At 53.4% G+C, this 26,330-nt stretch overlaps 1 protein-coding gene across 1 annotated transcript in view; it reads left to right on the plus strand.

Moving 5' to 3' along the window:
* Positions 1-26,330, plus strand: part of CSMD1 (CUB and Sushi multiple domains 1) — a 775,017-nt gene that overhangs the window by 531,604 nt on the left and 217,083 nt on the right. Inside the window, exons 9-10 of the mRNA XM_037063399.1 lie at positions 14,601-14,725; positions 24,807-24,928. Of these exons, the coding sequence (XP_036919294.1) occupies positions 14,601-14,725; positions 24,807-24,928 (247 nt within the window). The remainder of the gene's footprint in view (positions 1-14,600; positions 14,726-24,806; positions 24,929-26,330) is intronic.

Consider the following 26,330-nt stretch of genomic DNA (forward strand, 5'->3'; position numbering starts at 1 on the left):
GGTGGCCAGATGTCCTTGCCTCCTTCCAGATCTGCGATGGGAACACCCTGGTGGTCATCGCTAAGAGTGATATCGGTTTCCATTTTTTCATGGATTCCTCTAATCAGGTGGAGGGAGTTCCCTTTTATTTTTAGTTTGTTGAAAGTTTTAAATCAGAAATGGAAATGAAATTTTGTCAAAAGCTTATCTACGTAAGTTGATGTGACCTTTTTGTTCATCTGGTTTGTTAATATAAATGACTAGGTTTTTGGACTTTGCATCCTGGGGTGGAATGTATTTGGTTTGGATGTGTGTTTTACACACTCTTGGATTTAATTTGGTGTTTTTTAGATTGTTTGTGTGTATGTTCATAGAAGACATCGGCCTGTAGACTTTCCCGCTAAGGACTTAGTCTGATTTTGCTGTCAGGGTAGTTTCTGATCTCATGAACTTAATTAGGAAATAGTCGCTCTTTCCAATAGCCCAGGAAAGTTTGTATAGAATCAGAAGTATTGCTTCCTTAAAATTTTTGGAAATTAATCAGTGAAGCTATCTGTAACTAAATTTTCTTATGAGAAGGCTTTTTAATTACAGACTCACCTTCCTTTCTACTTAGAGGCCTACTCAGGTAATATATCTCTACGTGAGTGAGCTTTGACAGTTTGCATATTTCAAGAAGTTCTTCAACTTTACGTTGTCGGATTTATTGCCATGAAGCTATCCATAATGTCCTCTTCTCATCCTTTAAATCATTAGCGATATCACAGTTCTAATTCCTGATGTGGGTAATTTCTGCTTTCTCTTTTACTTGATCCACCTGACTAGAGAATGCCAATGAATTGATCTTCTCAAAAGAAAAGAAAGGCCTCACGCATTTGGTTTCCCTGGTCGTCTTCCGTTGGTCTCACTTGCGCTGCATTGACTCCAGCTCTGGTCTCTCCTTGTTTTCTCTCTTCTGATCACCGTGTGAGCCAGTCACTGTTCTTTTTCTCATCTCTTAAGACTGAAACTGTGATTTCAGTCCTTTTTACTTTTCGAGTGTGGGTTTTGAGTGATGCAAATTTCACTCTAAGCACTGCTTTAACTGCCTCCCATAAGTTTTGTTTTCCTTTTCTTGCCGTTCACAACACATTCTATTCTTCCCTGTGATTACGTCTTTGATCCATGGGCTACTTAAAAGTTTCCAAATATCCAGGGATTTTCCAAGGATCTTAGTGCTCAGAGAATGTATTTTATATCAGTTCGACCTTTTGGAACGTATTGATCATTGTTTTCTGGCCTAGAAATTCTTTATCTTAGCAGAAATTCCATGTGGGTTTTCTGGCAAAGAACATACATCTTCTTTGGGTGGAGGGTGGTATGAATGTCCATCGGGTCCAGTAGGTTAAGTTGCTGTTCGAGGACGCAGCATCCTTACTGACTTTCTGGCCACTCATTCTGCTTCTGAGAGAGGAAATCTTCCATGGCGACCATGGATTCGTCAGCTCCTCATCGCAGTTTTATCCATTTTTGCTTCGTGGACTTTGCTATGTTACTCGGCACATGCATGTTTAATGTTGTTATGTCTCTTAAAAAATGTCCTCCCTTTGATAATGTACAGGAACTCTTTTTGTTCTTACAATTTTCTTTTCACTGAAACCAACTTTGCCTGTATTAGCTTGGCCTCTCCAGATTTCTTTCAACTATTGTTGCTGTGGTAACAGTGTCGCTGGACTCTGATATTTGCTTTTGCCCCCAATCTGTTGTACTGCAGTTTTTTGTTAAAATATTCTTCCAACGTATTCTGTCCTCACATACTGCTGAAAAAGGAGTTAGTACTTTAATGACCTTTCCAAATAATTGTGCTTATTCTTATTCAATACTATCATAAAAATTGGCAGATGATATATTGTTAAATGTTACCCGCAGTGTGGAACATGAAATAATAACAACAAACATTTCATACTTCCTTACACTAAAATATGTTGATCTAGCTTCCGCCTTGAATTGTGCTTTACACGTGCATGTTTTTTGTACCATTATCCATGGGTCGCCGCTGGCAAATAATGATCTGTTGAATTATGAGTTTCTTCAAATGTTCGTATGTTTCAAAATACTGTACCAGCAACATCCCATTTGTGGCTATCACTTGCAGCTTTATCAGAAAACGCTCTAAAGATCACGAATCTGTCAATCTCCTGATGGCAGTCACAGATTTTCAACAATTCTGATCTTTATTCAACAGCTTGAATTTTACCATTGGTGGCGAATTTTTTCCATTTTGTTTCTCTGACAAAAAGGGTCCCTTGCTCATTGTTTAACATATCTGACAAATATCTGATTCTAAACAATAATAGCTTATCGGTGGTCCTTCACATAAAAAGGCGTTCCACGAAAATAAAACAGTTAATTCAGTAACTGGTCAGCATTTTGACACATGGTTTTAAAGTACATCAAAGGTGCATTCCATATTCAAGGGTCAAGATTTATTAACATTAATAATTTATTCTGCTCAGTCAAGGAATTGAAGTGAGGTTGGCTCTTTGCTTTTCTTTGTTTTCTTCTTGCTGGTGCGTGGTGCCAACCACCGTGGCTATGTGCGGTCACGTCCTCTTCGCCCGCCTTTGCTTTTACACCATCAGTGCAAGTGCCAACGTGTAGGGAAAAGCATGTGACCTTTTGGCGTCAACAGGAAAATGTCACCCCTCTGACAGGGTCTGCGGGCCCCACTTTCAGAAGAGGAGCCCCCGACGTGGGAGTTGACGCTGTGCAGAATCAAAGTTATTGTTGGAGTTACGAGGAGAAAGAACATATGAAGAAAGAACATGCTATTCAGATGTTTCATTTATTGGAACTGAATGGAGACTCGGTGTCACTTCTGCAGGGCTTTGGGGGCGGTGTGGTGGGCGGGGGAGGTGCGGGATCGACATCCGAGTTTCGACTGCCTGCACCCATGTGTGTTCACCCTGAAGCCAAAGGTCGCGGCCGCGTGAAACTACCTGGCAACCGTTGACTGAAACGACATGGAAACGTGCCTAGCACGTAACCGCTTCACTACAAATGCTGGTGTTTCGAGCTGAGCGGAGATAGTCCTAATTGTTTAAAGTCTTTTGGAGGCTTTTTAATGAAAAGCAATTCCGTTTTGTCTCAATTCTTATAATCAAAACAAATGCCTAACATAGAATCCAAACTAATGACCAACATTGTCAAGATGAGTGGGTAAAATTCATTTGTAGTTAGCACTGTAATTATATGTAATTGGGGGCTGTTTTTATTTGAAAAGACTTCACTTTATTAAGTTGGGAAACTATTCCTCATCTGACTGTATTTATAGCGTTATTCTTCCTTCTTTGGAATTCTTTTTTTTCCATAGACAGTCTAAATATTAGCTTCAGTATTACCCATAAAAACTGTAGGTAAAGGCAAAGCTTTCTTGGTTGAATTCAGATAAATTGGTGGACAGTTTTCTTCACCACTGACCACTCCCTAAAAGACAGAGTATGTTCCTTAGGACCACAGATTTAGGAAGAGATTGCTAGAAAAATTCAGATGCTGGCTGGTGGGGGACGGAGTTGCCCCAGGAACGTGGCTCAGGAGGGACCCCACACCCACGATGCACCTGTTTCCGTGCCAGTGGGAGGCGGGTGTCACGGATGGGCAGATGCCCTTGTCTCCCTGGCAGCAACTAGAGCTGCGGAAACGGGTGCTGAGATTTGAGGTTGGACCTCCTGACCCCCAAGCCCCTGTCGACCTAAGAAGTCTGTACAATAAATAATAAGAACTTTATTCTGATTAAATGCTTGCACAATGGGGGTGTGGGACCCCCTGAATGGGTGCGAGGGTTGTGGACTCCCCAAAGGCCGAGTGAGGAGAGCGGGTCTGGTTGCGGCCCTGCCCCCGGTGTGGGGTCACCTGTGCTTGGGAGGGGGCGGGGCCCTCAAACCGACCACGGGGGGGAACGCGGGGGCGAATGGTGCCACAGGACCGGGGGGGGGGGGCTGGCACCGCCTGCTCCACTCAGGAGGCCTCGTGGGCTCTGTAGACACAACGGAGACATTGTGTATATTGCAGACTCTGGGTTGGGGGCAAAAGAAGTTTACAGTCGTGAGTCGTGAAACACGGCGTTCACACTTGTATTCTTTGTGCATTGTATTGCTTTCCACACGAACAACTGTGAACCTGTATGTTTTCACCCCACCTTGTATAATACGTATGTGTATGTAACGTATACACTTAAGTTACGCATACTTATATATCATATTTATACGTATGTGTGTATACTCACAACTCATAGACCCCTACGATCGATTCTTTACCACGCGTACTAGATGCTGGGACTGAACTCGGGGGCCTCCCTGAGCCTGGGCTCCTCACCTCCTCCCACGGGCCTCCGAGGCAGAGCCCAGGTAACACGGTCCTGCAGGCCCTCCTCCCCCGGTGGCCCTGCTGCCTCAGGGCTCTGCCCGGCGTGTTTGGGTTCTGAGTCAAGTTCCTGATCAGGAACGTGTCCCCTCGGGACACACCCACCTGGCTCACAGCAGCTGTCCTCAGTTCTCAGAGCCCAGCAGCCGAGGGGGCCGGCTGATGGAGAAAGAGGTGCACAGCCCAGGGAAGCAAACTTGGGGGGCTCCCGAACCCTCCCGGTCTCCCCGCCAGGGTTTCCACTGTGAGCGAATGCACCCCTACCAACTCTGCCCGCCCCACCCACCCGGCTGCTGTTGGAAGGACGGGGGTCCCCCCTGCCGCCTGGCTCTGCCCAGGACTCTGACCTCGCCAGGGCCCATGCCCGTGCCGCGGGTGTGAAGGTCTGTGCCCTTCGAATCAGCTGGGAGCTGGGGCAGCACAAACAGCCCTTCATGGTGCCGCTGTTTTGGTCACGGAGGGCTGCGGGTTCCGAGGGGCAGAGGACAGGCTCCGCTGGTTTCACTTTTCACTGCTGTGCCCACGTGGCAGGCACTGTCCTCTGCTGACGGGGTCAAATGGGAGCGACCAGGCTGCCCCTGGAGATGCGTGCTCACAGCCTCATCGGTGCCCTGCTGACCCAGTTACGTTAACCGCCTGGGTCAGAAAACACATTATCGACTTCTTTTTTCATCTCCCTTTTCTTTAGTTTTTATTGAATTGATTGGGGTGACATTGAGTAACACAATTATACAGGTTCCAGGTGTATAATTCTACAGGACATCATCTGAATATATATTTTTACACACACACACACACAAAGTATTGTGTGTTCACCAGCCCAAGTCAAGTCTCTTGCCTCACCATTCAGCCCCTTTACCCTCTGCTTGCCCCGCCCCCTTCCCTCCGGTCAGCCCCACACTGCGGTCTGTGACCATGAGTGCTTCTTTCATTCCTTCGCTTAACCCCTTCACCCTTCACACCCAGCCCCCGCCCCCTGCCCCTCTGACAGCCGTCAGCCTGTTCTCTGTGTCCGTGAGTCTGTCTCCACTTCGTTAGTTTATTTTGCTCATTAGAGTCCATGTGTAGTGTTTATTAAAACGTGACCGACCCTGGAAGGGGAATTTGGGAGTCAGAGAGAGGTAGCCGTGACTCCGACATTAGATCGTCACTTGCATGATTGACATTTATGTGTCGTGTCACCATTCCTGCTCACGGCTGCTGTTCCCACATCTCGGCATATGCTTCCCCCAAGGGGTGACACCTAAATACGCACACTTCGTGAAGCTCGGGGGTGCCCGATGGAACCAGGAGTAACCAGGCAGAAGGGGAAACTGAGGCACGCAAAGGAACGATTACACGACCGAGGCGAAGCAGGAAAGAATCCGTGACCCGGGGCTCCCAGGAAACTGCTGCGGATGCGTCCTCACCCCGCATGCGCCTGCCCCCGCCCTTGCACTGTGAGCATCGCCTCCTCGCAGCCACGCAGACAGTGCTGCAGAGACTGTCGCCATTTCTCCACCAGGTCAATTCCACGGACGGCGGAGCCTCCTGCCCTGGCTCTGTGAAAATACAGAGAACCGCACTGACAAAGACAGTGTCAACCAGAAAATAAGTGCGTTTATTTTCCCAAACAATGGCCTTTCATTGTCATTTCCCTGAGTTTCTCTTCACAAGGTGGGGGAAGGAGAGGCCCACAGGCCCGCCATGGGTGACAGGGGTTTCATCTGCGTTGTTTGGGGCATACCGTGTGGTAGGCAGCGTGTCCCCACAGTGGCTGGGGCATTTGGGGAGGTGCCGGGGACTCTGCCCATGACCATTCTGGACATCCACCTGGGTTCCTGGCTTATTGACACCCCACCCTGCTCCCCGCCTTCTCTAAATTGCTGTAACGGAAACTTTAACTGCCCCCTAAATTTGGGGCAGGTGCATGACCCGGAGTGTTCAGTTCCCTGCTGCCCCGCCAGCTCTTTCTCGGTTCCCGGACTCTTCGCTGGTGTGCCCTGTGACCTGTGGCTCTGGCCTCCATATGCCGAGAGGCGTTCGCCACACATGGAACGTGATCGACCGGGTCGCCCCTCTATGCACCTGCTCTTCCCCCGGCGTCTGCTCCAGGGTCTGTCCTAACCACAGGCGCTGGAGCGCGCCCTCCTTCACCCCCACCCGGTGCTCCCGTCACTTCACTTTGGCTCCGTGAGGCTCCTCCATCCACAGTTACATATGTCTCTGTGCTGTGATTTAATCTACCACACACATGCATGTGGACCGTGCCTCTGCCCATAAGAGCGAGAGCTCTGCAGGGAAGGGGCTTGGTGGTCTTCACTGCTGTATTCCCGACACCTGAGCACACACGCCTCGGCTGACAGCGAGTGAGCCACGGAGTCAATATTCATAACATCATTTACGTTCGCTGTTATGTAAGGGATGCCTCCATTGCTTCCTATTATAAGGCAATGACAAATGCTGATTTGCACGCAGAACTCTGATTTATAGGCAGATCTGCAGGAATCTAATCATTGCGAAGAGGACAGTGAGCAAGCATTGCTCCCCGTGGATTCTGCCAGGCACCGAGCCCCCGCTGTTGGCGAGATGGGTTATGTATGTGTCTGCTAACCTTAATAACCGGATGAGCACACGGATGCCATTATTGCTGTTATTAAGGGGTTATTGAGTTGTGTAGCCTGCTTTGTTCCCATCAGACAAAAAAATTAGTGTGCTCACCGGGGGAAGCTGGGCCTGGGGGTGTAAACAGCACAGTGACTGTCACGAACAGTGGTGTACGGGCTACCTCACCGTGGCCAGAGAGTCCGCCTTAAAAGTCGTCACCCCCAAAACAGGTAACTGGGAAGTGAGCCAGGTGAGAACCGACACTGTCGTGGTCATTGTGTCACCATGCAGGCACAGGCCGTGTCATCACACCGGACCCCTTAAACTTGCGTGATCCTGTATTGCCATTATACCCAGGGAGGCTGGGAGACAGTCAATGAAACGGGTTAACTTTTTTAAATTAGAATCAAATCAATAATTGGGGTTTTGTCAAGCAAAATGCAGACACCGTAATGGGCACGATGGGGAATTTGAAGAATGAGAACTGGCTTCCTCGAGGCTCCTCATTTCTAGGAGCCACGCTGGGCCTGCGAGGGGTGGCGTTCACAGCTCACTCACAGTGGACGGGACAGGAGAATCTGGGGCCTGCATCTCCCCTGTCCCCGCCCGGCACCCAAGACGTCGGTGGGCAGGGGACGACCTTCCTCAGCACCTGCACCGCCGAAGTCCGCTGACACAGGCCGAGGTGTTGAACTGGAAAGCAAGTCCTGAGGGACACGCACACACCCCGCCCTTCACAGGACGCGGGCACGTTGCCTTCTCCAAAGACCCCCCCGTTACTCAGGAACTGGAGGAGTCTGGGGAAATATTTGCCCACCGTTAGTGTGCTTTCAAAGAGCACCTTTATACTTTTACGAACGGCTTAATACTTCCTCGTTCACACTCGTGGAAGCCTTTACACCCTTTGAGGAAGGGCAGCTGCGAATGTTTCCGACCTCGTCTTTCCTGCCGAACTCTCTCGCACAGAGCCCGCCACGCCGACCTCCTGAGCGTTCCTCCTCTCTTCCGGTCCCTCAAACAGCTGGAACAGTGAATTAATCCTTCGTCAAAGTAACCTTCGCTAAGCTGTTTCCTGGGGGAACAGGTCGTTGTTATTTAAGCCTCCATTTGTTAGTTTAAAAGCACGAGAGCTGGCCAGATGCACTTATTAGCTCGCTGCACCAGGAGGTCTTGCCGTTTAGGGAGCGATGGAAGAGCAATGTCTGTCTGTCTCGCAGCCTGTCCGTCTGTCTCTTGCTGCCCTCATCGGGCAAGGGATGGGTAGAAGCAGAAGGCAGGGTTTCTGGGGTCTGTGCGAGTTCGAAGGTCCTCCCTTGAATCTTAGTCGGGACGCAGCCGTCGTCCGTTTCTGAGTGAGACCTGCCAGCCGTCCGTGGTGCTGCCCAGGGCGGGCGGCCCCAGGGGCAGTGGGAAGCCTGCGAGGTGACCTTTTGGCTCGCTGATGAGCCAAACACCTGCCCGCTTTAAGGCCACTGTCGGTGCAGCGGACATCGAAGAGTCCACCCCTGCATTCGTGTGGGGGCCGAGCCCTCGACTCCCCAACACCCCAGCTCCTGTGTGGACTCTTCTGGGTCTCAGATTGCTCACTTTCACGCCCCGGTTGATCCCCCAAAAATGCGTGGGAGAAACACGGAAGAGCGTGTTGTGTTCACAGACCTCTGCTCAGCGCCTGCCAGCCTGCACCCTGCCCCCCCAGGTGCTCAGCTCCCTCTCAGGTGCACTCTCTCCGCCCCAGGGTCCATTGAATTGGCCAGGACTGGGCCTGGGAATCAGGATTTTTACGTAAGTCTGTGCCCTGGCTGGTGTGGCTCAGTGGACCAAGAGCCTGACTGCAAAACTAAGGAAGTTTGTAGTTGCGGTAACATGTATATGTTACCTAAAACCTGCCATCTTAACCACTTTTAAGTGTACGGGTCGGTGGCTTTCAGCACCTTCACCCATCACCTGACTCCAGAACTCTTCTCAAAACTAAGACTCGTTCGTACCCACAAAGTAATAACTTCCCATCCCCCTCCCCAGGGCGGCCAACAGCCACCATTTTGCTTTCCAACTCTGCGTCTGGCTGCTCTGGGTGCCTTTATATTAGGGTGTTTATAAGCACCTGCGTAATTGTGACATCCACACGAGGCTGAGGACCCCCCAGCCGCCAGGTAGCAGAGAGAGGTGGGCCCAGCTACTCAGGAAACCGAGGTCCACAGGGGAGCCGACGGGTGCCGAGTGACGTGAGCATTTGCCCTCCTGCCCATTGCTGGTGGTGCTGGTGGGGACGTCATTACCATACCTGCCTGGGCTCCTCCGAGTCAGGCCTGACCCTGAGACCGGCAGCCAGTCGGTTTCTCGTTGCGAATGGAGGATGTGTTGGAACACGGACAGGTGTCACCCGGCGCAGATTTAAGCCTAGGAGAAACTATCGGCTCTATGGTCCCTAGGTGTCACCAACGCTTGCCGAGCCGTCACAGATACACGAAGTAAGTTTCAGAGTAAAAAGCAAAGGCGGTTGAAATCCACAGATTGCATGACCTTGACCTAGGGACCTCTGTACCCTCTTCTTCTCACCTGTGAGGCGGGGGTGAGGACCCAGAGTGCGGACTTACCATGGGCGCCCGCTGGGTGCCTTCTCCACGGGAGTGGGGAACAACGCCGGCGTCTCCGTGCCTGGCTGGCTCCCTGGCACCCTCGGGCCTGGTCACCACACACAGGGTGTTCCTGGGGCTGGTCCGTCCTGCTCTGCAGACCCGCCCACCCACAGGGTGGAGGCTGTGGGAACGCCGTTTTCCTCCCCCTCCCTGCCCGCACCCCCTCCCGGTTCCCCAAAAGCTGCAGCAGAAAGGGAGCAGTCAATAACGCACCTCTTGGCCCTGAGTCTCAGGCTACCCTTGGGCTCCCCAATTCCAGGAGGAGAAAGGCCAGAAGATCACTAACTCCAAGCAGCTGGCGATGGTCAGGAGAGGGCAGGGGCCTGAGGACGCCCCCCCACCAAAGGGTCCAGCTCCTCCAGCCTGGATTCTGTGCCTTCTGCCCCGGAATCCCCCCCCCGCCACCCCAGTGCCTGCCTGTCCCTTCACAGAATGAGTCCTGCGTCCTCATGTGACGTGCCACGGCCACTGTAGAAAGGCCTGGGTGGTGAACAGGACAATGTGCTTTTTCTACTTTGTCAGACAAAGCAGTCCTTCGTCTTTGTAAGCAGCAGATTCCCACGGACTCGTCACCTACTCAGAAGATTTGCATTACATTTCTTCACGGGAAAATTCACACGTCTTCCTAAACGCCAAGCTTCTGGGCGCGGGCCGCAATTTGGGGACGGCTGGTCACTTGAAGCGCCTTTGAGAGCCAGCGCTGCGGCTCACACCTGGACGCACCTTCCCTCGGGGTTGCGCTGAGGACTCTTCGCTGAGCCGCGGTAAACATGCAGCGTCTAAAATTATGGAAACTGCGGTTTCTTTTCCTGAGGCCAGTGAGCTCCCTCGGCACCCTCATGCATTTTTCCTGGTGCTAAATTGCCTGCAGCCTTGAGATGAGTCTGAAAATTGTCCCTATAATAGGGAGAGATGACCTGTGACATGTGAAAATCTAAAGGGCAACGGGCATCCTGGCTGTACAGTCTCTCGGTGACAGTGGCCCTGTCTGCAGGCTGAGCACACCCACCACCCGTCGAGGGGACATTCACAGTATGTGGCCTTGCCACCTGTCTGCTGCATCGATGGAGAACACCCCTCCGGGTTCACAGGGGCCATCCAGTCACAAATCCAAGTGCCTTTCTGAGCCGGACAAGGACTTCTTTATCCGAGCCTCCGTGAGGTTTTCTGACACCACGTACTGTGTGGCAGAAGCCTGTGGGCGCAGGGAGGCCCTGGAAGGGGATGGACAGGCGGCCTGCACCCCGGTCCTGAGGGGCTCTGCCCCCCACCCCTGCCCAGGCTGTACCGGCTCACTGTTCTTTGACTTGACGATCTGAGTCTGTGCCTGTGTCACTGGCTTGTCCACGCACATTTGCGGGGGGGATGGCGTCCCACGATAGCCCGTGCCGGAGGCTGTGGGGGACGCCAGGGCGAATCACCCACCACGTGCCCCGTCCGGGAGCTCAGCTCCCTGGACACGAGTGTCCGGGCGGCCCCCTCCTCCGGCCCCGGCTCTCGTTGTGCACTTCTTTGTTTTGTGACTCAAGAGGAAAAGCAGTTAGATATAGTGCGAGTCTCCTGCTGGCTAGGGGTGGAAAATGTTTACATGCCCACGGTTGGTGCCTGAAAATGGTGCCATTCCTTTTGTACTTGTGAATCTCTCTGTGTGCCGTTCAGACTGGATTTCAGAAAACCAGAGACCCAGGTCACCTGTCGTTCTGTCCACCTGTGGCCCTCACTAGGCTCAGTCTGTTGATTGGTCGGTCCCAGAAAACTCTGGAAGGGAAGGCGGGCATTTGTGGTTCAGCAGCCTCACTAGACGTGCGCCGACCGCGTTCGCCAAGCTGAGAGGTGGGTGCCGCCAGCTAGCTGGGTGGACACGTCTCGGGACTCCTGTCCGTGGTGGGCAGTGACCCCTCAACGCTCAGCCCCCACCTGCTCCTTGGGGCTCCACTTCATCCTTTAAGTCACCCCAGGGCCCTTTTCTTTCCAATTTCCAATAAATGCCCTAATAGCCATTTTCTAGGAAAAACCTATGTAGCCATAGTTCATTCGCCTCCAAAGGCCTTCCAACTGTGGCGGGAAATCCACGCGACGGGGAACACGGAACCCCTGCAAGTACAAACTGAGCGATGGGCTGAGAGCCACCGAGGGAGCCAGAAAGGTGGTTTTCTCCGCTCTGCTCCAGTTCGGTCACAGGACAGGGCCGCGCTCCCTGTTTGACTTAATACATGAGGACTCTACACACAATCTACACGATCTTCCACAAAATCCGTTTTCTACCATTTTTCCAGTTTCTAAATACTAACAACTGTCGAAATTGTACTGCATAAAATGAAGCTATGATGTTCGAAATCCGCTTGTCCAGGAGGGTACTAGTCATTGTTTCTGGAACGTTCCTGTGAGAGAGAGGGCTTCCGGAACACCACGTTGAATTCCCTGGCGTCACTCGTGGGGCCTCAGTGGCTCTGCGCCCTGCCCTGCGACCTCACGGATAGGTTGTGACTGGTAGGATTTGTGAAGGTTTTTTCCAGCGTGAATCGTAAAGTCACCGGACGGAACCCAGAAACGAAGGTGCACGGGGAATGCCGTCGCCAGTCTGGAAGTCGCCCTGCGCCTGCTTTTCCTACGCGTGTGCGTTGTCCTGGGGCCGCACTGCGTTTGTGTCGCCCCGCCGTCTCCCCTGTGTGGCCGCACACGTCCCACGGCTCCTCTGCGCGGCATCGTGGTGTCGTTCAGACACGTCCGGAAGAACCTAGTCAGCGTGGTTCTGTCACTGGACCCTCTGCTGGCTTCGGAAATCCAACTCGACGTACGTTCCATCATCTCCGATGATAAATATGTACTGCATTGCGGGAAACGAGACTACGTCCTCGAAGAGCACACACATTACAGTGTCTGATCTCCTAACAGCACCCGGTTCCCTAAGGGAGCCTGATGGGCTGTACGGGGCGGCAGGCCCGGCAGGGAGGGCGTTTGCTGGGGCGGCGCGACGCCGTCCTGGCTGGTGAATGACAGGCTGCCGTGACGGAAACGGGGGGGGGAACCCCACTGTCCTTCCTTGTGTCTGACCCCGCTGGGAAGGGCAACCAGGCCCCAGTTTAAGAGGAGACAGAAAGGCCAACACAGCTTCCAACCCCAGCTCCCTGCCCCATCGCCCCCCGCAGCAGGCGGCCCGTGACCTTCAGTGCGCCCAGGGCCCCCTTGCGTGTTCCTCTTGTCTGCTTTGTCTCTGGGTTACAGGACTCCATCGTCCCCTCCGGTGCCCGGAAAGGGTGACACAAAATGTGAAAACTGAAATTTGGGTAGATGCACGAACTGAAGGTCAGGGCCCAGCATAGAGGACACGGAGCTATCATCGTTGTTTTCAGAAAACACGTTCCATTTACGTGATGTGGCCCCGGAGTGGGAAGGAAAAACACAGCAGCAGAAACTGTGAAAAGGTGTGCCTACGCAGGAGAGCCATCCCACATAACCGGTGTGACGGCGAGGACAGAGTGTGTCTGCGTTTCGGTGCCTGCACCTCCCACCTTGGAACACAAGGAGCGTGGTGCTTTCCTCAGAACCGTTTCCATGGATTCTCCCTGTCCCAGAGACCTGGCTAGAAGGGCGTCCTGGACAGGCCCATCGGGAAAAGGCCACACACTCTCTGCTCTCTGAAGGAGGCAACACAGTGAGTTTTGGCGTCCCACATGTGGGTAAGGGTGAATGCCTCGTTTGGTTTAGTCCGGAAGTTTTCACCTCATGTCCCCAACGCCTGGACTCTGCCAACGCCCACCACCACCCGCAGAGAGGGTGTGTGTGGCTGAGACGTCTGTGTTGCCTCCCTTGGCAACACTCGGGTTGCCGAAGAGAATCTCTCCTCGGTAAGCAGGACAGCAAAGCATTCGTTTATCTCCCCCCATCTCTGATCTCTGATTAACTTTATCCATGGCATGGGCAGCGTCGTCCCCATTTTCATCAACATCAGCCCCAGGGCTTGTCAGATAGAAGACACAAGTTGGACTTTCCTGCCGTAGCAACTGGCTTGTCCGACAGTGACAATTCACAACTCGACTCCAGGCAGACGCCAGGCTTCGAAGTGGCACTGGTCGTGACGGGCGTGCCAGACACCTCTCCCAGGTGTTTGCACACCTGTTAGGCTTGACTCTGCAGCGACCTTGTGGGGCCGCTCCTCACTAGAGCCTCGGGCGCTCAGGGGCAGCTGGGGAGCCACGGCCCAGCTGACTCAGGGCTGGACGGGGCACTGTTTCTACAACAGAGGATGCCTCCCTGCGTTTCTGAGCTGGGACACCACCAACCTTCTTCTGAAATGATTAGTGGTTATGAGAGCAATACAGGCTCTTTACTGAGAGTTGCGTTTAATTTTCCTTCTTGTTTGGGGCAGGGGTTTTCTTCGGAATTGTGTTAGAACACTAAACACCAGATGTATCTTCTTGCAGACTTTTCAGCGTGCGTTGTTGAGGGCAGTAGGCACAGTGCGTGCAGCGGATCCCAGGACTCGTGCCTCTTAGACTTCACACCTGTTCGTTATTAACTCCCTACCACCCCCCACCGGTCCCGGCAGCCCTGTCCCGGGCTTTGCTCTTATGAAGCTGATGCCGTCCGTCCCTCAGAGAAGAATTACCCAACGCCCAAATTTCTGGTGCGGAGACTTTTCCAGTCCTTCCTGCGAGACATTGGTTTGCATGAATGACGTGCAGCTTTGTTCCGTCCTCAGGACACACAGTTTATTCATTTCCCCCGGGCCCCCAGCACACAGGGCTCCGTTGTTAGGCTCCGCATCTCAGAGAAGACACGTTAAGGTCCATGTACATTTATTGAGGTAGGAAGCTCAGGGCAGGAACCGGAGTCCACGTCCTGCACTGCACGGCCAGGTGGGCCTGCGAAGAAGCTGCCCTGGGTTGCTCGAGGTTTAATATTGTTTTGGAAGCAGGGCCCAGTGGCAGCGCCGTGGGGACAGCTTTAAGAAGTCGTCGTGACTAACCGGGTTGTCTTTGTTCTGTGCCCGCTCAGGGTCGGCGCGAGTGTGCAGTTCTCCTGCGAGGACAGCTACGTGCTGCAGGGGTCCAAGAGCATCACCTGCCAACGGGTCACAGACACGCTGGCCGCCTGGAGCGACCACCGGCCCATCTGCCGAGGTGAGGACGGCGCGGTGGGGCCGCTGCTGGCTTCTCACCTCCCGTGGGGTTCCCGGGTTTTCCTGAAACACGACGAGATCTGGGTCATGAATAGCGTGGCACCAGGGCAGAGTTCGGTCACGGCGACATGGGCCCCAGGAACATACTTTCCTGAAACGTGTCCGGAGGCAGACATTGTCAAGGGTGCTTGTGGTTTTAAAATTAAGAAAAGAGCTTTGACCGGAGTGGCTCCGTGGGTTGGGCATCATCCCACAAGGCCAAAGGTCTCTGGTTCGATTCCCAGTCAGGGCGCGTGCTTGGGTCGTGGGTTCAGGCCCTGGTTGGGGCACATAAGAGAGAAAACCAATTGGTGTTTCTCTCTCACAGTGAAGTCTCCCCCCTCTTTCCCCCCCACCTCCCCCTGTCTCTAAAAAGCTGTTGAATGAAATATTTTTTAAAATTTAGGGAAGATATGAGCAGATCGAGTCATTCAAAGTTGCACACATACACTCAGGGCCTTCCTCTCTCTGTCTCTCATTGCACACCCGTTTGCACACGCGTGAGAATGTCACGACGTATCCGGGTCCCTGCTGAGGTGACGATGGTCGCCTCCCATGAGAGTGAAGCTAATTCTAGGCTGCGGTGTCGGTGACAAGGGGTTTGTTAGCAGGACCCCAACTTCACATTTCATGATAGTAAATTATCCTACACTGACCTCTGACACCGTCAGGGGAGCAAAGCGTCACGCTGTCCTGTTCTTCTAAGGAGGGCCAGGACCGAGCTGTCCTGTCCGCGCGTCGTGTGGACACTCCGCCTGCAGTGCAGTGGCCTGGGGGGCCCCGTGGGAGGCTGTGCGCAGTCTCAAGGTGGAAAAGTTAACAAACCCGGGCCTGCGGGTTTGTTAACACTTCCAAAGAAGTGTCACACCAACATAAGTCAGCTTTGCCATTTGCCCGTAAAGTAATGTGTGCAAATGGGTGTTTCTGAGACAAGAACAGAGCAGCACTGAATTGATTCAAGGAACAAAAAGAAAAGTTTCATGGGTGAGAAGTCTTACCATTCCTTAGCCTTTTTTGGGTGAATGGACTCTCGTACGTGTTTATTGTAAACGGCGTCAGTTAAATCTTGCCGAATGGAGGCGTCACCAAATGCGTTCGCAGCTTCATGACAGGTGAAAACACTGAGTGGCAGGATTTCCCACATCGGGCCCCTTACCTGTGGCCACGTGGGGCTCCTTAGGCACAGCCCCCATGGGCTGCGAGTGCAGAGCAGGGGGTGGTCGGGCGGCGGGTGGCCGTGTCCTGCGACATAGGGGGGTCTCTGTGGAGAAGCCCCCGTCCCCAGGGAAGCCAACGGGAGTGGCTGGGCCCTGTGGCCTTTCGCCACGAGTCTACTTGGAGTATCGTGTGATCCCAAAGTGTGGCACTGTTAGGATTTTCAAGGAACTTCGGGGACATGTGTGCGCCCACCGAGGGGCGGCAAAACGCAACGTTCTCGTTGTGAGTGAGGCCCGAGATGCAGGCACGCCATCTCCTGCGGGAAATGACCCGCTTTTCCCTGTAACGCTTCCTCGTGCGTCCGGTCCACCGTCCTACCAGGCCCGACTGGACGGGGCCAGTGAACCCGCACCTGCCTTCAGGGGGCAGAGTCGCCTGCAGGAACCACAAGTGGGGTGGGTGCGGGGTGATTCTTCTCCTACTTGCTAACCCACAACGGCTCCCTTTTTCTGCCCTGAGTCTCGTGTTAGACTCAGCTCACGTCTCGGTGTCCCCGCCCGGAGTCCGCGCCGACTCAGTTTTACACCCTCAGCAGACAACTTGGTGGGGGGGCACAGGATGGCGTCTCACACCCACTCTCGCGGGGGACGAGAGGACCTGGCTTCCGCCCCCTGCTCTGCGGGGTCCTGTCCTGCCCCATCAGGTTTCATGAGAGAAAACCTCTCTCCCAGCGTCTTTGTTGTACAGCCTGGTCAGGGTCCCCTGGGCCCCCCAACACCCCTCCACCCTTCCTGCCCCAAAGCAGGGGCCAGCATCTTCCTCTGCTCCCATCCCCTCCCAGCTGGTGGGCACCCCGCTTTGCTTCCACCTGAGGCCCCCTCGTTTTCAGGGACTAATCCTTTATACCGTTCTTGTTCGGTATATTGCTCTCGACCTTCTGAAACAATAAGCAGTGATAGCTGAAAATGATTCCTCAGACAGTGTTTTCGTGGGAGACGCATTTATCAAAGCTTCGTGCCTTCACAATCAAATCTGATTGTGTCTGGGGGACCATAACAATTTTTACAGTTTTAAAGAAATACATCTCTTAGTATATTTGGAGTAATACCAAGCTAGACAAAAACGCATAAACAAAAGCCTTGACATCTCCCTAACAGAAGATTTGGAATAAACTGTGTGGAATCGGGTGATAAAAATGAGGGGAAAACATCAAACCCAAGAGAACTTGACCCCGATGGAAATGGATTTCTCCTTCTGTGCGAGGCCTGGAAATGCCGCCTTTCCTCTGGGCGGGCGAACGGCAGATCATGTTCCCACGGAGGAGGAGGAGGCTTTAGGGGAGACGGCCTTCCCTGCACGGAGATGGAAGTCCTTGAGAAACCGCCACAGCCCCTTGGCGTCCCTGTGCCTCTGTCCGCAGCCTGTCTCAGGAGCTGGGGACCCAGTGCCCCAGGCGATCGGGGCCCCCTTTCCCTGCTCCCTGCGCATTTCTGTAGCAGCGCAGGGTTTTAGTTGTGGTCCATGTGGACGACAAATAACCAGACCTGTGTGTGCACAGATGTCCCGCACCCCGGGCTGGACCGGGCATGTCGGTGAGCAGCGCAGTGAAGCAGGAGCCCCGTCCTCTGCCTCCACGCTGCCTTGCCCTTCCCCACCCCGTGCTCAGCTCCTAGGCGCACGGCCCCTCCCAGGAGGGCGACTCCCTCCTCAGAGCCCACCGCCACATCCCTGCCTCTAGTCAGGAAGGTCAGGGTCCTGTGTGACACCAGGAGATCACCCTGTGTTGCTACTCACACGGACGAGCAACCAATGCCTTTGTGCCCCTGGGGCTGGTCCCAGAGAGGAGCTCGCCGCCGGGAATTTCCAGGAGCCAGACTAGGAAAGAAGCACGTGATGTTAAAATAATAACACACTTCATGTACCCCAGTGTTCCCCCAACATTATCGTTCTAACACATGGTCGATACAAAGGGAATTAGGCGGTGCTTCCCGGTCGGTCTCTCCCTCTCTGTCAGCCCAGCCCTGCCAGCTGTCACCACAGGCCTCTTGGGGGCTTCCTTCCCCCCACCCCCGTGTTCTTCCTCACCATGGGAAACAGCCGGCACCCCTGCGGTGTGAGGAGAAGGGGTGAGTCAGGCAGCCCTGACCTGCCCTGCCGGCTGCCCTCCCTGCGAACGTGATCGAAACCCGGAGACTTTCAGGGTCGCCTCCCTGAGGACCCCTGGGTGCACTCTCATTCCCGCCTTTAAATGGTGTCTCTCTTGCTTTAATGACTAATTCATTCATTAGAGAAGACTGAAAAGTCATGAAAAATGAAGCTCTAAGCACTGTCTTTATCAAAACATAGCTTTAGAGACCTGCAATGTAGAAGGAAGTGGATAACACGAAACTACACAGTAGGTCACATGCCCCCCCCCAGACGGACGGCAGGAATATTTACTGAGCTGTCGCTGGGCCCCCACAGGCCAAGTGTGCTTTCCAAGTTCACGCTCCAGCCTGCGGGGCTATCACCATAACAAATAGTTTGCGAGAAGAGAACATTATTGGGGGGGTGTGCCCGGTCCATGCCAAGTCCTTAAAAAGCCTTCTTATTGATCATCGCCGCCACATATTCTAATTCAACCATCTATCACGAGCAATAAAACGCCTCTGGTTGGAGCATCGCTCACACTGTGAGATCGCCAGTCAGTGAATGAAGGAAGGACTGATGCGCTAGGCCCGTCTCCACGAAGGGCCTCTGAGTCCCCAGTGATCGCCACCCCCCATCGGAAGGCGTGTCTGAGGGCAGCGTTCCATCGGCTCGGCCAGGCGAGGGATCCTTCCCGTCCGCACGCCCTGTCGGCGGCCAAGGCTTCCATGAGCTAATTAGCTGTGAGGACGGGCTTCCCTTCCTGTTACCGAGCGGATGAATGGATGTCACGGCCCAGTAATTACCCCAGCGGATTTGTTTGAAAATATGCCGACTTCGTTCAGGGATGTGGAGTCAGCTCTGCCGATGATTTGCACGGGCTAAAACGCCCTGAGCTGTTCGAGAGGGGCGAAGCATCCTTCCCAGGCAGTAGATTTTTGAAACGGGCAAAGAAAAAAGGAGAAAAAGGCCCCTTTATTTTTTTTAAGTAGAATGATCGAGCTGGCGTCTCCTCCCATCAACATTTAGGGAGACCTATATTTAAAACTTCCAGTGATGCAGATGCGCTCTGATCCGCAGAGTTGGTATTTTTGTTTCTCACCGAGTGGAGAGTGCGCAGCAGAGACGGGTTATTCCGGGTCGTGGCGGTGGGCGCGTGGGAGCCAATTAGAGCCCTGAAGGTCACAGGATAAAGTCATTATTCTGTGACTTGGAACACCTTAGGGTTCCAAGTCCCATTAGCTAAAAATTATACTTTACTTAATTGTCACCGACTAAGACTTTCACGGCTTCTTTCTTCTACCGTGTTCTCTGTCCCTGCTGAAACGGCTTTTTAAATAGTAATGAGAAGACCAAAAGATGACTCTTTATTCCATCAGATTAAAGGTCTAGAGCCAGTTTGAAGGGTACATTTTATGTGCTGATTACTGAGTCATGAAGCAGCCGTCTCAGAGATCTACAGAAACATAGACAGTTCCAACTTTTATTTTAATTCCATTACTACAGAAAAAAAAAATCCGTCGTTGCTTCTGGACTCCTAAGGTTTTATATTTTTTATTTGAAGTAACTAGGGAGAAAACCATATTTTTCTGTTTATTTAATTAAGTTATTGGAAATAATAAACTTTTATTGTCGCACTACTTTCAGATCCTATTGACATAAAATGACCTGAAACCTAGTTAGTTTGGTGCTAATTACGTTCCTAGAACAAACCAAGAACTTTCTGACTTGGGTTCCTTGGACTGTTTTCCTTGTGCTGAGAACACACTCCCCCAGATGCCCACATGGCTCCCCTCCTGCAACCTCATCGGACCCCCGTTCTTCCCAGACCCCATCCTCCCCGGCAGACCCTCCCCAGACCCCTCCAAAAGCTCCTGCCCTTCCGGAAACGCTCTTCTGACGTGAGATGCTTGCGTGCCGAAGGCCGGGAGCTGAGCTGTGGTCTCTCTGAAGATCCTCAATGGAAGACGGCGCCCGCCTCCTAGTAAGTAAGCCCGGTGTGCGCATTTCTTGAACCCGCAAGCTGTGCTGTGTCAGGCCCTGGGCTGCGCGTGGGACTTGCACACTTCCCTTCGATGCTCATGGCGATCCCAGAGGCAGCCGTATGGTGATTGAATGAACTGAGACGCTCAAAATGACAGAGCCTAAGATTAGACATGGAGTCGCTGTGTGAGCGGCTGAGACACCAGCGTGACTGAGGAAAGCCAGCCCCTTGCATCGGCCAGCTCCCTGTGCCCCTCCTGGGGACACCATGGACTTGGACATGATGACACCCGTGGTCGACAAAAAGACCTGCTTCTCGAAACGTGCGAGGAGTGGATTATGCAGCATGTTTATGGATTTTCTTGAAAAAAAGCTTCAGATGCAAGTTTCGATAGCCTATTAATTTACACTTAGTCAATTAGAATATGTTATTTGATTAAGTAGTTATATTAGAAAAGTTTCCGGGAAATGAGTTTACACAAACAGATAAATGATTACTTCCTATTTCATAAGACAAATTTGGTGAAACGGGTATGTTTTGTGCTTAGTAAGAGAATTTATTCATGAAATGTAGAGAAATGACGTACGTTGGCATTCAAAATCCCTCAGTTCCCTGACCCTTTATACTTCCTGTCTTGACTTATTCTATTTCCAGTGATCATTTTGTAGATTCTCGTCTCATTTTTAAAACATAGAAGTTGCCACTAAATTTTCAGCTCACAGATTTGGTGCCCTGTCGTACGCGTGATATTAGCTGAACATGAAGTCACAGTTATTACCCAAGACCATTTATTAAGCATTATTAAGCAGTTAAGTATACATTACTCTATACTAGATGTTATAATTTTCCAAAACAATCTTGAGAAGCGAGCAGGCCTCTGGTTAATTAGGCACAATGTGTACCAACGAGCCCGTGTTTCTGCTGCGGGACCGTGTTTCCGTCTCACTGTACAGACCGCGTTGGCGCCAGTGAACTTGCAGTTGGTAATGTCAGTCAGTTAACTACCTCGTGGGCTAATTGAACACATGCTTCGTCCAGAAGCTACTTGTCCAGGAGAAGCCCCCGGACCTCCGAGGACCCTGTGAAGTTTCTGGGTCGCTGTCAGGACAGCTTTGCCCCCGAAGGTCTGAGAAGCGACCTGGCCCATCCCAGGTGGCCCGATGGCGGAGGCACCAGCACGGAGGCCAGGAGGGGAAAGAGCCGGGCGTGGGGTAAAGCCTCAGGTGTCTGACTTGTGCAGCACCTCTTCCCGCTTTGACTGCGAACCCAAAACAGGCGTCCGCTCCCGGTTACAGCACAGAGGGGCCCGCAAAGCGACATCGGTGCGCTTTGTCGGTGAACGGATGCCGCCCATCTTCCTTCTTTAGAAGGGTCTACAAGGATTGCCCCGAGTCCCTTTCCAGCCAGTCTTTCTTCCCGTCTCAGACTGGCTTCTCCCTCCCCAGAGTCCCAAACACCATCTTGGGACGGAGCCCCCTCCCGCACCCCGTTCCTCCCCAAGCTTCAGTGGACGAGTCCTCGGTTCATCGCTCCTGTCTCAAGGCTGTTCTCTTCCCTCGGGCCCTTCTTCCTCCCAAACATTGGATTTTGAAGCCAGTTGGTGTGGAACGGACACAAAAACCTTGATCTGCAGGTGTTTGAAGCCCAAGGAGGCAGATGCTGCCTCGCGCACACTCAGAGGAGGGCCAGTTCCACGAGCCCTCCCCGCCCCCGAACTCGGCCTGGGAGGGAACCCCAGGGGCAGGCCAAGCTGCAGAGGGTAATGAGCCCTCTGAGTGGAAAGCAGCTTATGGATGTGGCGACCGACTGGGAGGAATCCCCGCAACTCAGGGGACATTGCAGTTGGACAGAGATCACACAGGCGCGACTGAAGTGTGCACGTGGCCAGTGGAGAGCGGAGAACAGCCGGTGGGCAGCAGGAAGGCCTCGGTGGCAGAAGGCCGTCCCTAATGGGCCATCATGGGAGCCCTGCCGGGAGAGCACAAAGAAGCACGGGGCGATTCAGAAGGGCGGAGAGGGACTGAGGCTCCGGCTAAAGGTTCCAACAGGTTCTGAGAAGGAGGTTTAAATCCAATGCATGTGGTTCGGTCACGTCATGTGAAGTTGTTACAGCTATTCCAAAACCACACGCATTTCTGCGGGAAACTACCCAACGCCGGACGGGTTCTCACCGTCGCGGGGCACAGGCAAAGGAATCAGGGGAACGCCCCTCCCCTGAGCACGCCCCTCCCCTGAGCACTGCCACGCGTGTCCTGTCAGCTGGTTATTTCAACAGCTTGGTTAACGGGGCTGCTAACAGGCGTGAAATGCACTAGAGAAATGTATTGTGAAGGCAGAGACATATTCGTAGGAAGAAAGAGCCTGGCTCACAGGGTTCAGTGGATTGCATGCCAGCCTTCCAACCAAAGGGTCGTCGGTTCGATTCCCAGTCAGGGCCCAGGCCTGGGCTGTGGATCAGGTCCCCAGTAGGGGGCGCACTAGAAGCAGCCACACATTGATGCTTCTTTCCCTCTTTTGTTCCCTCCATTTCTCTCTCTCTAAAAATAAATAAATAAAATCTTTGAGAGCAAGAAGAAAGAAAAACTTTTAAGAATTATTTTGGTGATGTCAGCTAAGAAGTATCTCAGAAGGGACTGGATTTGTAACTTTATGTGAAGCACAGTACTGTGTGTGTATACAGTGTGGCACACTGGCTGGCTGGCCGTGATGGATTTACTGACAGTCACCCCACTGGAAGCCACAGGCCCCCGAGCCCCAGGTGAGAGGGATCTCAGGGAGAGCTGGGAGCCAACTTTGATCCAGCCAGCCGCAGGTCACACCGCAGAGCCGACTGCAGGGACACAGGCCGCAGGAGGGTCGCCAGGCCTGTTGAGGTCCCTGAGGGGTGGCAGCTGGCCAATGGCTGCAGGAACACAGAGGGTCACTGGGAATTCAATCTTGACTGCACACTCTCCTCGCTGTTCGTGGTAACTTAGAACGACGCTTTGACAATATCAATTCAAAGTGAAGTCAGCAGGTATCTTTTGAGTAGAACTATATATTGTGCGTAATGTCAGCCATCCCGTTTGAAATGTAACAAGTACGAATATGTACTGTGAAGGTTTTGTAACTCCGATTGCATCGATGGCGACTTTTCTTCTAAGATTTCCTAACGAATGCCAAACGCTTTCGGAAACCGTTATGTCTGAAGTTCACGACCCTCTCAGAGATGTTTCTAAAAACAGACCCATTAGCGGGTGAGCCGTGAGAGTGTTGGACGTGTCCAGGGCTGTGTGCCCTTCACTGAATGACCTTGTCAGCGATGAAATGCCCGCTGAGCTTTGAGAACCAGAGCATCTTCGATGCATTTTTATCTAGGAAACATTGGTCAGGGAAGTAAATGCAAGTATTTTAAAACTCGCTTTTCTGTGTTCCTGTCGGCCAGGGTGCCGTGGGTCTGTTTGTGGCACGTGGTGCTCATGGTGGGCAGATGTCCAGCAGTGGCAGGAGGGTCTTGGGGACCCTCCCCTTCTCATAGGTCAGCAGCTGTGGTGCCATGCTGGTGCCCAGGACAGCAAGTCAGTGAGGGCCAGGAACGCACAGCTCACGTGAGGGTGGATCTGTGAGTTAATAATTACAAGGGAGTGAGGAAGTGTCACACAGAATGGGCATAGTTTGTATCATGTGTGAGTCACTACAAAAGGGACAGAGAGATGTCCTTTCCTGGGGGCAGCCAGCGGCGCTGGCTCCAAGGCACGGTTTCCCCAGGCCCTGCCCCCTGCAGGGCCCTGGAGGTGGGTGCCGTCAGCTTGGCTTTGCAGCTAAACCTCGATCAAATGTGACCAGCCGGTGAGGAGAAGGGGGGTGGGGACATGATGAGGACAGCTCCTTCCCTGGGGGACACCTTCATCGGTTTGCTGACACAGTGTCTCAGGGAAGGACCCAGACCTCCTCACCTTCTCGTAGGTCAGTCTTACCTGGGAAATGCGTTTCTTATTTTCTCAAACTAAGTTTCCACGTTTAAACTACACTTCAGGCTGACATCTGACTTCTACAAATTGTTACTAATTTGAAGGAAAAGGACCCCCCACCTTGAGGACGAGGTCGGGTGAGGCGCACCCCAAAGTGAGGCAAAACCTTGGGCTCTGCCCTCGCTCTGATCTGCTTGGCCTTTGAACGGCAAGGTGGCTTTTTCCCTTCAGAGTCCCTGTGCCTATTTTCTTTCTCTCAACTTTCACATACACGTGAGCTCCGCCCGCACTGTGCTGTGGGGAAGTCCTGGGTTCACTGCAGAGGAGACTTGACACCAGAAGGGAGGCCTGGAACTTCGCCTGTGCCCGCAGCTCAGGGGACGTGGAGGGGGCGGGGCCGGGCTGGGGCGGGGCCGGGGCGGGGCCTGCTTACCAAGATCTCCTGCTCTGTGGTTTGGGGGTGCACTGACCCTGGTCTCCGAAGTCTCCCCACACTGCGCTCCCACTCTCCCCCATGCATCCCCACTGCCACACGTGTGGTGCACTGTGTCTCCATCAGCGCGGGGTGTGACAGGGACACTCTGAGGTGACACTGTCTTCCGTGCCGTCAACCGCCAGGTCCCCCGCAGGCGGTCACGGCTCCGCAGAGGTGTCCGGATGGACGAAAGAGTTTGGGTTCCACGTTGTGGGCACAAACCAGGGCCCCAGCCTGGAGCCCGCCGTCCAGCAAGGAGGGCGCACGGCACCCTGGGGTTGGCACACGCGTGTGCCTTCGCCGCGCAGACAGACACGGTAGAAAACGACTCTCCTTGTTGTCTCCGCAGCGCGGACATGCGGCTCCAACCTGCGCGGGCCCAGCGGGGTCATCACCTCCCCCAACTACCCGGTGCAGTACGAGGACAACGCGCACTGCGTGTGGGTCATCACCGCCGCTGACCCCGACAAGGTAAGGCGCGCGGGCGCGCAGCTGTTCGATGGAAGCGGTGAGCACCGCGTGCGTGGTGCCCGGACGGCCCGTGGGGGGCCCGCCCGCGAGCATTCGGGGGCAGAGCAAGAGCTCTCCGTGGGGCCGCCTCCTCGTGAACCACGCCGTGTTTGTCCTTTCCTTGGGTCTCATGTCCACTGCATTCACTCAGGGGTTACAGCGGAACGATTCAATACACGCGTGTCCGTGCTGTGAAATGGTCACTGCAGTGGATTTCCTTAACACCCTTCATTTCACAAAGTCACGAATTCTTTTCTGGGGGTGAGAACTTTTAACACCTCCTCTCTCGGATGCTGATTTTTGTTTGTTTTTAAAGAAAATATTGCTGAAAAAATTCATTCCTGTAACTGAAGGGAGTGAGTTAACACCCTTGTGTTCGTGGTTCTGTCGGAATTCCATGAGTGGGTCCCGAGGAAGCGCGGTGTGGAAGCGGAGGTGATGTGAGGGCCAGGGAGGCCCAGGGGCAGGTCCTGCTGTCCGTCGCCGTCCCAGCCTGTCCCCGTAGACTCAGCACCCGCCCCCCACTGCTTCTGCAGTCTCACCTCTGGCCCCCACAGCTTGGGTGCCTTCAGGGGTCCCCTTTGTCAGGGCGATGCAGACAGGGGGTCCGCAGCACCTTCAGCCACAGAGAAGCCTGTGGGACTCCCCTCCGGTGGGTGCCCAGCAGGGTGTTCGGCAGGAGGGAGGCACGATCGCACCCCAGGCGGGCCTTCCCTTCTTCCCCGACTCTCAGTTCCCGTGCAGGGGACCCAGCAGGACCCAGCTCTGGGGCACGCGGGACGAGATAAACACAGAAGCCCCCCAAATGGAACCTTCCTGCCTGGGCCTCCTGCTCAGAACAAGGGAGAGCAGGTGGCTGGGTTTTCGGGAGGAGAGGAGGGGCAGGAACGGAAGTCCAGACAAGACAAGTGACAGGCCTGAAACCCTGGGAGGGACAGAGGGAGAAGATCCGCGAGGGAAGCAGAGCGAGCTGTGTGCGCCTGACCAGCTTTCACGGGGAAGCGGCCATGTCCAGCTGAAGGCAGGAGCAACGGTCAAATGCCCCACAAAAAGAGGAAAAATCCCCCGAGCAGTAAAAAAGGTGTGCATGGCCCACTCATGACTTTCTCAGGGCTGAGATTAAACACTGCGTCTCAATTTTAAAGGTTTTATTTAACATCACTTGTTCCTTAATGGCACGTCCAGAAAGGTGGTTCTGAAGAATCAGATTGAAATGAAGTGTCACTTGAACATCTTGTGTGTGCAACGTCCGTCGACAGCGTCTGTGAAGCTCCCATCTCTCGTCTGGCGGCCGCTACGCGGTCAGGGCCGGCAGACAATTGAGGAAGAATACAGAGCGGAACCGTGTTCGTCGCCAAAAAGC

This window comes from Sturnira hondurensis, unplaced genomic scaffold, assembly GCF_014824575.4.
Source record: "Sturnira hondurensis isolate 20B ecotype Veracruz unplaced genomic scaffold, ASM1482457v3 Scaffold0014436, whole genome shotgun sequence".
NCBI classification, from domain to species: domain Eukaryota; kingdom Metazoa; phylum Chordata; class Mammalia; order Chiroptera; family Phyllostomidae; genus Sturnira; species Sturnira hondurensis.